General features: G+C 39.5%; 1 protein-coding gene across 1 annotated transcript in view; it reads left to right on the top strand.

The window, feature by feature from the left end:
* The first annotated feature begins 319 nt into the window (after positions 1-319).
* Positions 320-15,765, top strand: part of LOC140240957 (suppressor APC domain-containing protein 2-like) — a 40,056-nt gene continuing 24,610 nt past the window's right edge. The window contains exons 1-2 of the mRNA XM_072320728.1: positions 320-1,113; positions 10,098-10,237. Coding sequence (XP_072176829.1) covers positions 393-1,113; positions 10,098-10,237 — 861 coding nt within the window. The 5' untranslated portion in view covers positions 320-392. The remainder of the gene's footprint in view (positions 1,114-10,097; positions 10,238-15,765) is intronic.

Below are 15,765 nucleotides of genomic sequence, written 5' to 3'. Positions count from 1 at the left end.
GCGCTTGGCCGGGCCGGAAGAGTTTCGCGTGTTTTTAATTCCGCGGAATCAAGACATCACGCACAGGCACATATGGCAAGCAAAAATATTCGCGTGCTTTTATTTTCGCGCTAGTTTCTGGTTGCGCGAAATGCGCGAAAATTTGAACACCGCGAAAATTTCCACTTTTACAGTATTGTAGCGAGGGGGTCCAAAGTACACATCCCGTTGCGATCCGTTGCACGTTCGGGCGATCGTTGGTTGTTATTGGATAGACGGCCAGTGTGTGTTAATTCATAACATTCCACATACGGCCTGATCCGAAGAAGGGAGGTGGTAAACACGACTCGTGCTACTTGACGTCTTCATATGTAATTTGCTATGACAACTTAGAAAACATCGTGGAATAGAACATGGAGGAGCTACCAAAGGCTTTCGTGAGTTCCCTTCGAGTTTTGTTCGAAATTTTAGACGAGGACTCTGATGGGTTCGTCGAGCTGCAAGAAATTGAGAAGCGGTGGCAAGGCGACTCGGTCAGCGGGCTCCCGGCGGGGGTTGTGGAGTCACTACGGGGCATCGCCCCGAAGGACGGACGGCTCTCGTTCGAGCGATTTTGCAACGGCCTGAAGATAACCCTCGAGAAAAATAGAGCAAATAGTAGGGGGAAACAAGTCCAAGTCCGAGGATCGAGGAATTCCCGGGATGACAAACAGCCCACCACAGCCACTGTGAGACCCAACAATGTCGTGCATCCAATGCGAGCGAGAAGTGCTCCTCAGCTGCAGGAAGTCCCGGAGAACAAAAACAGGCAGTTGAGGAACTCGCGATCGTCTGTTTCTGTATCATCAGACGATAAGCGAAAGAGCGATCCGCCTGACTATGCTTCTCACATGCAAAAGAGCAAAGACAAGCCCAGGAGGCCAAGTGAGAAAGTGGAAGATCTGTACAAGAGTAAATCACAGGGTAATGCCTTCGAACCATCAGCGGCAGACCGAAAGCGAGTGGAGGCCACCCTGAAAAGCTGGAAGCAGGAAAAGTACAACAGTGAGAGACATTTTCAGCAACGGCCACCGGATCTTATCAGTGACAGACACCATGACCAAGCTATCTATGCTAAATCATCACTAAAGAACGGTAAGAGGAAATCTTAATTCTAGTTGGGGTGGGCTTAATAGAAAATCCTTGGGGATACAGAATGAATGAACTCCAACTTTCGATGGAAAACGACCTAATTTTAAGACTATTTTCCACCACTACTCAGCTGCAGCCATTGTTATAAAAACTGAACAAATAAACAATAGAAATACATAGAGCCGATGATATTGCAGCCTGATTTTTATTTCATTGTAACTGAAATTTTGTTATAACCGTGTTCGTTGGGAGTGCACTGTATACGCATTCATCTATGACAGACCAAATTAAAACAAAGGAACTAGTCTGGGTTGGATTTGAACCTACAACCTTTGACCTAGAGCACTCTGCAGAGTGGATTTGGCGCTATATAAATCATATCAATTATCATTATTATTATTAACCTGCTGCTTGCCACCAGGCAGGAACACTATCAGCTGATGTGAATCTCGTTCATGGCAGTGACAGTGTGTGTGTGTGTGTGTGTGTGTTTGAATGACTGAAAATACGAGATAATGTGCTGTGATGCGAGTAACACCTCAACAAAGTGTTCCTTGTAGAAACATACTGTAGCTGGTAGTGGGTAATGTGAGGGAATGCAAAGTGATCTGTCGTCTGCCTTTTTACATATACGGCATAGGTGGTCAATGCATGATGCCGGATAAATGCAAGGGACAATCTTTTCTAGAAACAGAGCGGTTAATATTTCAACGAAATTTGCAATGTGGCAAATGTCTCAAATTCCTACTGAGAGATTCCAGCGACCTGATCTGGGAGAATATGACCTTATAAATACGCGATTTCATGGTTCGCTGCATTGTGCATTCATGTTCCTGTGCATTACCCCGCACCACAGTGTACAATGTACTTGTGTGTTGCTGCTCAGTAGAAACATTTCAGGTAGTACGACACAAGGTGTCCAGTAGATAATTTAATACTGATTGATGTTTGAACAAAACTACCCTTTGCTTCACTTCTGTATTTCGTCTTCCTCCTTCTTATCCCTCTTTTTTGTTTTGTCAGTCTCTCTACACTGTGGTTGTACCTGTACAGTGTATATTCTAACTGATTTTTTAGTCTCCTGGAAGACTAGTCGTATGTATGACAATTTGTTTTTTTTCCCGTGGGGAGAGTGCATTTTCTAAAAACATGATGATACATCGTACACTATGCATTTCTGATAAGCTTTGAAAACCAAAGAAAGATGACTTACAGAAGAAGAAGTAGAGAAGATGTATGCACTAACTGCAGTAGATGTTCTAATATCCCTTCACCTACTTTAGTGGAGTGTGTATAACATTTAATAGTACTGCTACTGGTAATAATTGGGTTTGACCAAGGAGCTGCTGCTTAGTTTGACCTGGTGAAATGCAGATGTTCTTACCAGAGGAGTTCTACAGTGGCAGCCTGGGCTGCAGGTGTTCCTTTACAAGCAAACCATGTGCCATGAAGTGTGACATCGGACCCATCATTCGTTGCCTGTGTTGGCCAAGCTTTCCCTAGGGCAGGCAAATTTAGACCAATCAAATCTCATAGTCATACAGTTTTTAATTGTCTGTATAGCTTCAAAGGAAATTAATCGGGGGGGGGGGGGGCAGCAATAGAATAAAACAATGATGCACATTGGCATGTGGTCCAGAACTCACTGACTTTTGGTTATAGATTGTCACAGCAGACGTGCAAGATTCAATGCTGCTAAAGTGATTGAATGTATCACTATCAATTCCATTGTATTATATTTTATGCCACTTATGTCAAGAATTTGGACTTTTAAGACAATTGAGAACAACGCTGACAGAATGAAACATTTAGTATTATAAGCAATTTCCCACCATGGCAGTAATATACAATTCAATGAGTAAAACGTTTGTGAGAGGTAATACATCTTTGCAGGTTGTTAATTTCATGAATATCAGTCAACTCTTTAGATTAATTTGAATACCACTATTAATGTTAAAATCTTTCGATGGCTTAGTTGCTTCATGAGTTTTATATTGGGTAGATCACTGCCTATACTGCAAGTTACACTGATTCACTTACCAGTTAGGACAGTACACTGTGAAGTGTTTTTATATGGTAGACTTGTGAAGAACTATACAGAACACAAAGTTGTATTTCACTCATATGATCAGGGAGGTGCCTCACCTCCCTGATATGATGTAGTCATTCTTATCTGGCTGTAGAGCTACAGTGTACATGTATCATGATAAAATGATTTTGGTAGTGTAGCCAGAGGTTGCTCTAAACCAAGATACCTTTCATGTAGGCCCTACTTACATGCAGTTAGCACTGGAGGTGTTTCTACAGTACAGCCGAGGTTTAAAGAAAAGAGGGTCTGAAGACTGTGCAGACTAATGTGGGTCACAACGGTTGGTAATGGCTGTGAACTTTCATGTTCCTGATGTAGTGGGCAGAAAAAGTAGTACATCAAGAACACTGGAACCTGAATCCATCGATTGCATGTCCCCACATGCATTTGCTAGACTCACTGACCCCACCCTGGGCCTCGTTCTGAATGGCAGCCCCCCCCCCCTTCATTTGCACAAAGCATCGCTGAAGGCTGCCAATAGAAGAGAAATGGAGGAAACTGGGGCTTTTCATTGACCTCTAGGTTTGCTGGCATCAGCCACCCCGTTTTCCATTCTTGCGTGCCCTCCCTTTGGATTCATGTTCAGATTGGGCACAAATTGGCATGGAGATTGGATTGCAGCCACATAATAAGACATGTTGTCTGTGACATGTATTGGGTTGCTTTGTGGGTGGCAGTTGGTTGAAAGATATGTCTTTTTTTAGGTTGTTTGTGTCCGAATATTTCATAATAAGATATGATGAAGAAAGGTTAAGGATTGCTTTGAGTTGTTGTATGGTTGAGGCATTCAACATAATTGTTCATTTGCAGTTGTATAACTGATCTACACTTGATTGTCATATCAGGGAGGTGGAAGAGACTAAACTTTTCCACCTCCCCCTGGTAATACCATAAATTTGAATCAAGCTTTGTTCCTATAGCTTTCTGTGTGTTTGTACAAAAATTCTTTTGATTACTCTGAACTGTATCAGTTGATGAAAAATTATCGTCTGCATGCTGCTGCCAAAGGTGTTTGCTCTGTGGTCTGCGAGTGCTATGGCAATACAAGATGTTATCAATCAATAGTGTTAGAAAGGATTAAAGATGACCAGTCACACTTTAAAGGGTAGATCAGGGGGGCGTTTCATCAACAAGTTCGTCGGAGGTTTTCACCGACAAATCTGCTATCAGCCAATCAGACGCAAGGATTTCAGTAGCTTTTAACAGTTGTCGGTGTAAATCACTGACAAAAAGTTTCATGAAACACCCCCTGGTTAACATGTAGGCCTACATGTGACTGAATATTAGATCATCACTTGCAAGCAAATGGTTGCTTTTTGCCTCAAGGGATAACACAGACTTGCTATGTATTAGACTAAGTATGTACAGTAGCTCTTGACACTCTACAGTGTATATGTACACATGCATGTACCGGTACACCTGTAATACATATTGTATGTATATGTACATACTGTCTATGTACTCTGTTTAGGTTTTGTACATGTGCCTTGATTGTACCCTTGCTAGAGTGAGTTGTGATTTCCAAAAAAAAAAAAATTCTTTGACAACCCTCAGAGTACAATATTTTGATCAGTGTTCACAGGTATGCAGGTAACTAAAATGTAAACAAACTATAGCATAAAGCTGCCATGCTTAACTGACCAAGCAGACAAGAATTGGAAGTTTGGAAAATGTTCAGAGATTCACCAATGCATGCTGATATCAATTGGTAGATAAATTTTACGGTCCCATCTTCAAGATGATAGGAAATATTGGTTGACATTCATCGCCTTTCTCTTGCCATAAATGGAAGTACTGTGAAGCTGTAGTTGTGTAGGGAGTTTGTTTGATGCATCTGAAAGTTGTCAGTAGTCCACTGGGTCCAGTGGACAACAATGGTGCCCACTAAGCCTTCCGATAATCAATAAGCGCCCAGCTCTTAACGGGCTTACAAACTGCCTTCAAGGTGTTCAAAGGCCTTTAATGAGTTGTAAGTTCATTTGACAGTGTGTGTCTTCAAACAATCTGGCCCAATGCCTCCCGTCATGCACCATGGCACAAGTCCATATGTGTACGCCCTGCTCAAAATAATAGAAGATCTCGCCAATGGATGGAAGCTGCTTGCAGCTATAAGGTTTCCTCAAGCTGAAACACAAATGAATTTTACGGGGCTTGGTAGTTATGAGGGGAAAATGCAGCGTCAAATCCTTTCAAAATGAAAGAAAGGAAGACATTCTTTGTGCTGTTTTCTCTTGATTGAGTGCAAAGGCATGATATCTCTGCTACACAGATCAGTCAGATGTATGAGTCTTAGCCTTGTCATCCCATTCTGCAATTTCTGTGTCATAGAAACAAGGGAGCAAAGCCTGCATTTGTATCCGAAGCTCTTCATGTGTGACTTGTACCAACGTGTTCAGTGAATTGCGTGGTATTATGGGAGAACAATGGGCATCCAGACATTCGTGAATAAAGCATGATTTATGGCTTGGATTGGATGTAGTGATTTCATGAAGTCTGCGCAAAAAGTTTTTTTGTAACTACTGTGTGTACATTGAATATTTCATCAGATACATTGTATTTATATAACAGTTTTTGACTGCATGTGCAACAAATTTAGCAATTCTGTCAGCATGCAGACTGTTTATTGTTATGTTTTACAATTGTATTTTGTCCATACAGATAATGCAAGAAACTGGCAGCTTTCATGGAAAATTGTCATAAAAATCATTGTTTTCTTGTGTAAGCTGACACATTCACTGTGTATTTGTTCCTGTGGTGTGTTAAAATGAACCAAGATTTTCACTGAATTCAGTCGTACTATGGAGCTGCTTTGCAGAGCTCCCCTGCAGAGCTCAACCAGTATCAGGTGTCGTTTTTCATATACAGTACCAGCAAATCGGAAGTTGGGCACTGCGCACTTTTTATAGTCAGGGACATCATAAACATGGATCCAAGGTCAAAATGGAAGAGTTTTTTGTTGTTTTTTTATCCTTGTGCAGCTGAAACCATGTGTGCTTGTTTTATTTTGTTTTCATTGGTTATTTTAGTTTTTGTTGCTGTTTTTCATTTGCCATACTAATGATATACATTTTCATAAGGGATATGCACGCCGTGAGAACCAAATAGTCATCTTCAATATAAATCTATGATGCTAAACAGATTGTACACTACAGTACATCACAGTAAGAACAGTAGTGATATGATTGTTTGCATAGCGCATTTTTATAAGCTGTTCTAGGAGTATATGTATAAAATTTAACATGAAAAATGAATCAAAACATCTGTGCATAAAACAGGGGAAATAAAAAGGAGAGTGAAAATTGTTATAAATGGCAGTGTTACCATGTAACATTGTATTACTTTCCACCTTTGTAAAAGTGAGAGTGAAAATCTGACCAAAGACGAGTGGCAGACGTAGCCAGTGTAAGGAGCTGGAGACTGAAAGGAAAGGTGTCAGTTTGCCAGAACTTTGTTGACGAAGGCGGGCAGTGCTCCTTCCCCTGAATGGCCGCCAAAGTGTCGCCCCATTCTCATGGAAATCAGATGTTGGGTTTTGTCAAATATTACAGGCACTGCAAACCCAGACAGCATTTCATTATCCTTTTCTCCTATGCTAACCTTTTTTTTTTTGCCTCCCCCCCCCCCCCCACCGTCTCTTCACAATTGAAGACCAATCTGAAAGCAAACACTTGTACCAATGCAGATTAAGGATAGAGAGTGAGCACCATTTTCACTTGCACTGGATCCAGTGTACAGATGTGTGTATACCATGGAAACACACAGATCTAAGAACTTCACAGAAAGGAGATACACACAAATTGTTAATGGCTACTTTTCGGTTTTTTTACATGAAAAAAAAAAAGAAAGAAATTTGGTGTCTTTTTTTCATTATCATTCTGGCAAACTTTCTTCTACCAAACTTCTTCAAACAAGAGTTTGCTTTTAATGTTGTGGAAAGCTTTAATACTTTTGTCTTTTTACTGAGGAAGCAACAATCAAAAGTGTCATGGATTCGTATTAGAGAACCAAAATGTATGGGTCAAATGGTAGAAGACAAGTAAATAGCAAAGAACAAGGGGTAAATGTCTGGTGAATGTCTGATTAGGAAACCTTAACTTGTACCTATTATCACAAACCGAGACTGAGAATAGTAATGCTTCTGTCAGCTTGGGACTTCTTAATCACATTTTGTCTATGTCTGTTGTGCAACTGGTATTGTTGGTTTGAATGTGAATATTTTTATATTTGTAATTTGATCATTGACCTTAGTCTTGAGTTCAAACTAGTTCTCTTTTAAAAGAAAAAAAAAAGGGCCCAATGTGAGTTAGTGTTACTTATGAAGAATCCCCACTCCATGACTGATAAATTCATCCAAGTCACTAAAGTGGACAACAGTTCTGAATAGAGAGAGTAGAGAAAGAAAAAAGCCTTCAGCCTTGAAGTCAGACTAATCTGACTAGACAGTAGGATAAGAGTTGCCATGTTCAGGTCAGGTCACAGACAAAGGAAAGTGGATGCCATGTCAATGCTTCTATTATGTAACATTCAGCTCATGAAAGGACCACCCAAATACTTGTGAGACAGATAAAGTAATGTTGAGTGTGTTTAATCCTCACCCATTCACATGATTTACTAACTAGTCTGATTTCAAGACGCTTTTTTTTTTTTTTTTACCAGCATAAACTGTGCAGGCAATTCTGCTATGTCCATGAGGTCTACCAAGAAATATCATCATTGATATGCAAAAAGCCCTTTAAATCTTGAAAGAGGCATATTCAGTGACCAAAATGTCATCTTGTCTAAAGTAAATTTTTAGAGTTTGTCAGGGATTGAGACCAGACTGCACATGAGTACAGGGTTGTGCAGAACTTGTATGAAATTAACAAGAAATGACCAGGATGAATACAAAATGATAGTTATGGTCATATAATTCTGATTTCACACATCTCAAGGTGTTTGCTTTTTTGTTTGTGGGTTTGCTTGCTTGTTTGTTTGATTGTTTGTTTGTTTTTTGAGGGGGGAAGAATCATTCATCTATAGTTTCTTTGGATCTTCAATGATTTTGGGTGCAACGATTCAGTCAATTTCAGGAGTGTCTGTCTATCCACTGTCCTCATTCAGTTGGCTGCATTCTGATCGGTACATTGTACAACATGGCATATGGAACTCTTGAACTTTCTCACACCATGAGAGGATAGTTGGCCCTAAAAGGAGGCTCCATCTCAAACCCTTGCCCCCCCCCCCCCCCCCCCCCACACCAAGAACAGAACCACCAGTGACAATAAAAGGAATGAATGATAGAAATAATGGGCTTTGTGTCTGAAAGCAGACTTTCTTTCAACTTCCATCAAATACCCCATGTTTCCTGGGGTCATGTTTGGCCTGGACAGGACTGTGTAATGTCCAAATATTAGCATTCACTTCTGCAGCGGTGCCATTACCACCTTCTGGTGTGGAACTGGCCCCAATTATCCCAGATTTTATTGTAAAGTGAGTCCCCTCTCCCAAGCTCTTTTCATTGTGATAGATGTGTGAGTGTGACGGTTACATTGCCTGTGAATACTCCAGAACGCCTGTGAATACCCAATCCATCAAGGAGCTACGTAAAAAAAAAAAAGTAGAATGTGAGTTTGGTCAGATAATAGTACTTGACCTGCAAGTTGCAATGATTTAACACATTGTTCACCCAGTCTGATCTTAATAATTAGCACAGTTTGTAGATCCCACTGTGGATGTGGATGCTTCTTCTCCTAATTCTTAGTAGGATTTATCTATGATTTGACTCTCCTACAACTGTATAAAATAGAAATTACCTTTCAGAAATGTTCATCTTTCATTTTCAGAATTTAGCATTCCATATGATGACTCAAAAAGAGCTTTGTCCTGTGTTGAACAATTAGAGATAGAAACTACCAGTTACTCTAATCAGTTCAGGGTCATGCCATTCAGTTATTGATTTAAAATTGTCAGTGATTTTAAACCAGTTTGACACCTATTTGTTACGGTGTGTTTATGTGTGTGTGTGTGTGTGTGTACACCTTTCTGAATGAATCCATCTAGTGTGACTTCACAACTAATCTAGACCACATCATCATCTCTGATTGTGACAAGTGGTTGCATATTCAATATCCAGCCATAATGGTGATACACTTTCAAATCTGAACTCAATTAGCCTTTAATATCCATTCAAGCAGTGCCAGAAATAGGAAAAATAGCTATTTACCGCAGACGAGGCCAACATCTATCAAAATGCCACACAATTATCCCCCACTTTCCCAGTCAGCTGGACAATCAGTTGTCAATTTCTTCGCTCTGAATGATTCATACACCCCCGCAGGTGTTGAAATATTTGTTTGTGAAAAAGCCCCTCTCATTTGGAAATCGTGTATTCACACTTTTTAAAGGAAACCTCTAAAGCCTTGCCAAGGAATAGGGTCTGCATAGCGATAGACCATTTTGTTGTTGTTGTTGTAATATTCAAATGTGTCTGGTTGCCTGACATAGCAACAACTAATGGTGCAATCTCTATCAATGGTGTTTAAATGTATCAGTACGTGTAAGGAACTGGTTGAGATTTCTAGGAAAATTATAACAGCTGTACATTAGTAGACACATCATACTGGTAAAGGGAATGCTATTTATAAACAACACATTATGTACGTGTAAAATTGAATACAGCACTTCCTCCTGCTATGGGCCTATGACCAGTAAGTTTGAAAAAGTTATGAATATTCATCTGGGCTTATGAATGAATGAATGAATGAATAATTACTGTATGTCGTCCAGTACATCATCCTCAAGATTTGCACACAAGCCGAAGATGTTTGTGGCCACTACATGAGCAACAGGGGTAATTTCCTGAGATTATGGATTCTTCATCTTTTATAAACATATTATATCTTCCAACCTATTCCAACAGGTGACAGACTGAAGCAGCCCAGCGACTCCAACTATGAGCGACCTCCGAGACGGGCGAGTGAGGGCGCCAGCAGAGGAGGGAGGAGAAAGAAGGACGAGCCAAGGAGGCACACCCTTTCAAATGGCATTGACTACAACATGGTGAGGACTGCATCTATGCAAATGAGTTCATAGGGTAAAACGTTATCCCGCCTGGAGCAGTGCCAGTTGGTGTAACTCATGCTGAAGACTACATACAGTGCCAAATGGTGCAACTCTCATTTTCCCCACTCTGAAAATAGTGTGTTGTCTGTCGGCAGTAAGATCTTGGTTTTTAAGGATTTTCTTTTGTTTTTGTTTTTTGTTTTTTGTTCCCAAGTGTGCTATTTGATACACAGTTCTTTCCGTATTGGCGAGTGTCCTCTTCAGTGTGCAGCAAAACCTGCCAACATTATCAGTGACAAAGCAGAAACTTTTAAACTCACTTACTCTTTTCGACCACTGCTTCCCCAAGAGTTGTGTGGATAATGAAATAGCAATTGATCTCTCTTGTGCATGTTATCAAAGTCACTTCAAACTAAATAGTTATCACCTGTATATGTACACTACCTGTCCAGCAAGACCACTTAATTCAATTTCCTTTCACTCATTTCAGAGAATTTCAGGAAGTATTGCGTGTTCTTTGAATAGATTTGCTAGATTTAAAAAGTAAGTGTTGTATGAAAAACTTAGCATATTTCTGTGAGCCTGGTTTCCTTCTGGTGACCTGTGGTTTGGGATAGACTTCCAAGTTCTTGGGCAACTCTGTTTGGAATCTGTTTAATGTCCCTGATCAGCTTCTGTCATCCCCCAGTGACCCCATTTCTGGTGAAAGGTCAGGTCAGGTCAGGCCAGCGTGGTCATTTCAACTTAACTCTTTTCCCACCTGGCCAGGGTTTCTCTGTAGAGAATTCTGAGGATGACTCAGAAAGGGGAGAAGGGATGGGGGGGGGGGGGGTTGAGATAGAAACACCTGTTAGTTATTAGTTAGCCTTAAAGGGACAGATTTCCTCTCATGGGGAATAGAGATCTGCATGTATACTCACCCATTCTCCAATATCAGTTGTCAAAGACATTGTTAGAATCTATACAATATAAAAATATCATAGCATCACTTATTGTATGCTGTTGCCTTCTGCCAATTATTGTGCAATAAATACAATGTAATTATACATTTCTTCATTTTTTTTTATTGTTATTTGTGTGGTGCTGATAAAGCTCATTGCAAAATAAAATGATGCTTTGCAAATCAGGGGTTTTATGTTTAAAGCCCCTATCACAAAACCATCTCAAAATTTGTCCCTGATGAGTTTTTCTTCTTCCAAATTTACACTATGTCTAAAAGACAAGCATTTTTAATATAAAGATTATGAGGGAAACTTTCATTGTCATATGAAAAAGAAAATAATTATACTTATGGGCTATCTTTTTGAAATGTGAGATTAAAGGGTGTGTACAGTTCTGGTCGAGGTGAGGATTTAGCTTTTAACTTTTTGCGAGATATTCAGAAACCACTCTATGAGATGTCACAGAGCATGCAATTCTAAGAGGTATCAAAAGTTTATTTGATGAAAATCGGTTTTGAAGTGGCCGAGATATCCAAAAACAAGGTGAAACAAAGAGATCCTAATAAAGTTGGGGCATGTAGTCTTTTATTATTACCACTTTTTTGGATATATCAGCCATTTGAAAACCAATTTTCATCAAATAAACGTTGAATCCTTCTTAAAATTACATGCTCTTTCATATTTCATAAGAGGTTTTTCATTATCTCACTTAGGAATGTTAAAACCATGAATCCCCACCTCAACCAGTACTGTACAGCCCCTTTAAATGAAAAATAAAATATTTGCAGAATTACCAAAATTTTGTGAAAGATACAACAGAACAAACAATGTACAACCATCAGACAGGGAATTACAACATGTACATAGGGCACAGTAGTTACTTTAGCTCAGTGATGTAATGAACTTGTCTTTTATTTTGTCTAGTAGTTTAATGAATTCTTATGGATAATGAGGATGAGTGTAAAACCCCTCTACCAAGTCATTCATTTGTTACGTAATATGTGAGAGGTTGAATGGGATCTGGGTGTGTTTACATGCGTAATAACACTTGGCTACATACGCACCAAACTCATTATCAGCTGCCAAATACAACTTTATTGGTAGCCAACAATGTCAACAGAGAGGGGATGAGTCACTGTTAAGAGTTCTTAATTGGGGTGCAAAGTGTGTAACAATCGTGATAAGATGACCCCGTTGATAGAATGGTCAGTCTAATTGCGTGGTGTAAGGCTACAACTGGAATTAATTGCCTTCACCATCATCAATGCCCCCTCCCTCGCCCCCCCCCCCCCAATCAAACAAAAAGGAAAAGAAAACAGAAAAAAAAGGAAACCAGATGAGCATGTGGCAACCTTTACGATAGAAACAAAGAAAGCCCCACTTTATTTTCATTTTCTTACATAAATTACACAAGGAAGTTACTGATAGGAGAGAAAAATTTCATACAGTTTGTAGTATGATTAGGAATTCAGAAATGAGAGGAAAAAAAAAAATAAGGACAGTCAAACCTTGGGACCTTGCATTTGCATGTCAGGAGCTTTTTAGTAATTTCTTGATGAAGAAGATGAGAAAAACACTGGAAAATGTCAAGTTCACATTTTGCAAGGAATTTTGACAATTTTAATGCTCTGGAAAAAACAAACAATCTAGCGTCACTTATTGTGCATTGTAATTCAGTAGGGGCTACACTGTACCTTTGTATTAATTGATCAGAACTTTGCTTTTACATACACTGTGGAGTACATTTGTCTGTGACAGAATCAGAATGCCTACTGCACACAAGTCTTTATTTATGCTGGCAAAGTGAGCTGTCAAGATGGAATTCTTTTATTGATGAAGTATTATTCATGGACACTGTTGTATGAATGCAAGTGTAGGCTGCGCCATTGGGAGTACATACAGATGTGGCACCTGCCCATCGAGCCAAGATGCTATTCCCGCAATCAATTCCTTCTTCAGGAGTGAAGACTAGAGGCTGCTTCCTTGTTGAAAAGAGGAAGTCATTAATGTTGGGTTTTTTTTTCTTTGTAATTGTATGGATGGTGTGCATAGGGATGCAGTGTTTACCGGTGGTTTACCTCCAAGAGCGGTGACTCACAGGGCTCTCCTGGAGTGGTCTGCAGCTCGAGGTAAACAACCGCTTGATTTATTGCCTTTCAAGTTGCCTCTGCAACTTCTAGTGGACTTCATGAGTAAGGCGTGGAACTGTTCACAGCATTTATAAACTATAATTTAGCTTCTTTTTTTTTTTGTAATGGTGTAGTATAGAGGTCAAAATTTTGATGGCCCAGTTTCTGCGTAGTTGTGAAAAGATGAGGATTTTGAAGAACTCCGGAGATAAGTGTGTAAATTGGAAGCTAAACCATCCACTGTTTTGCCATCCTGTGGTGTAAAAGTTCTCTCCCTATACACTTCAGCAGAGAAACTTCATGGTTGAAGGCTGTTTCTGGTCTTAGTTCAGGGGTGAACACAGGGTCCAGAGCTCAGACAGGCCAAGCCCAAACTGGGCCTGGCCCAGACCGTAAAGATGGAAGGCAATCCTGTTTGGAGCTAAGCCTGGCCCAAGCCTAGACTAATCTTGAACTGAGCCCAGTATGAATGGGGTACTCATATGGTACATGCTTGTAACCAAGAAAACTGATATGAACATGTTCCTAGGTATCCCTTCGGACAGGCTGTGGTCACCATGGAGCACTTTCTTTGGTCTGAATAGTCTCCTTGATATTATCTCCTGTTTAATTGGTGATGAACCTCAGTGGTCAATGAAAATTGGAGCAATAGTATTCCCTCACCCCACGTGCAGATCTCTTGATTGTTAAGAATCATTGGGAGACATCAGTCCTAAAATGTGAATTGAATGAAACACCATAGAAACACAATAGTTTATGTTAACATTTATATGTCTGATGCTCGATTTTGTTGAAATAAAAAGTGATGCATGCATATAACAGAGCTTCCTGATGTGCAAGGTTCATACCAGTAATACTTGCAACACCTTGAAACATTTTGGAATGAAAGGTAGATGAGCAGAGATTCATCACTGATACCAATCTAAATTCTCTGTGAGGAATCACAAGGAGTTCAGTGTGTAACAAATGGGTTTAAGGCAGTCCATAAAGGGATGTAGACCTCCAAGTGGCGAGTTTCCAGGTAACCACGAAGAGTTGGCCCCTGAAGGTATCTTGATTCCTTCCCAAATGAGATGAAGCTAGACTTGTTCAGAGTCACCCCTAAGCATTTAATCTTGTTTGCCTTCTGCAGGTGCATCTTGAAAACCAGCTCATTGTACATGCCAACCACACTGCCCTTGATAATTCAAAAGAGCATGATACCACATTTGCATATTTGCAAAAGATTATGATTGGCGTTCATAATTAATCCTTTGCTAATGATTTGTGCATGGGTATACAATAAGAAAATAAAATCTGTTTAGGATTGTGTTACAAGTAGTTACTTTCCAGTTTGTGAACATCAGTTTGTAATAATTCATCTTTAATAGTGACTGCAAATGAAGTGGTATGATAGATACGGTATAGTTTGTCACTATTTTTAAAGGGGAACTGAGCAATATTATTTCTCTATATAAAGTCCCTTCGTAAATGTAGTATAGTGAATATGAGAATTCATTTCAAGAGAAACAGCTGATGGTTATTGTACAAGTTTCCATATTTTCAAGGTCATTTACATTGTATAATGCAGTTAACTTTAGTGAAGTAAACTTTAGTGAAGTAAAACAGACTTAACATGCTTCCTTGAAACTTATTGCCCTTAAACACACAATGATGGATGTATGGGACTTGTAGTACTGATTACCATATTTCATGCACACAGTACAATTAGCCAGCAATTTGCATGTCACATCGTTGCACTTGAAGAAAACTTCATTCCCAAACCTTTGCTGCACACACATCTTGATTGACATTTTCTTTAAAAAATAGAAAAAAAAAGAAGAGAGAAAAATGGTGAAGTTTGCCTTCCAGTATGTTTTTCCATTAATTGTTTCTTCTTACTCAAATAGTAGCGGCATTTTTGTATTATTGTAGTTGGCGTATATGGGGCTTCTCATATGGCTTGCGGCAAGGATTTGGGTATGGTATCTTTAAATAGCTACTGTACAAACCTTGGATGTCATGCTGAGTTCAGAGGACTGTCTTGAGTGGATGCCTGCTGACTCAATCAGTGCTACCAGATGGAAAATTGGCAACTCGACTTAAATGGTATCCTAGCAAGAATGAAAGAAAAAAATAGGATATTGCTAGTCTTTCTTCCAGGATGTGGAATATTGTTTGTTTGTGATGTTAAAGGGAAGATAAACCCCAAGAACAATGTGGATTGAGTGAAAGCAGCAACATTAGTAGAACACATCAGTGAAAGTTTGAAGAAAATCGGACAATCGATGCAAAAGTTATGAATTTTTAAAGTTTTGGTGTTGGAACCGCTGGATGAGGAGACTACTAGAGGTTATGACGTATGAGTGGACTACAATATCAAGAAAATATAAAGAAAATACTACAAAAATCCATTTTTCATGAAAATTACAAATTCCATCAACTTGATATGGACATATGTTAAGGGTAGCAATTA

Source organism: Diadema setosum, chromosome 17 (assembly GCF_964275005.1).
Source record: "Diadema setosum chromosome 17, eeDiaSeto1, whole genome shotgun sequence".
Classification (NCBI taxonomy): domain Eukaryota; kingdom Metazoa; phylum Echinodermata; class Echinoidea; order Diadematoida; family Diadematidae; genus Diadema; species Diadema setosum.
This window is presented reverse-complemented; position numbering and strand designations above follow the sequence as displayed.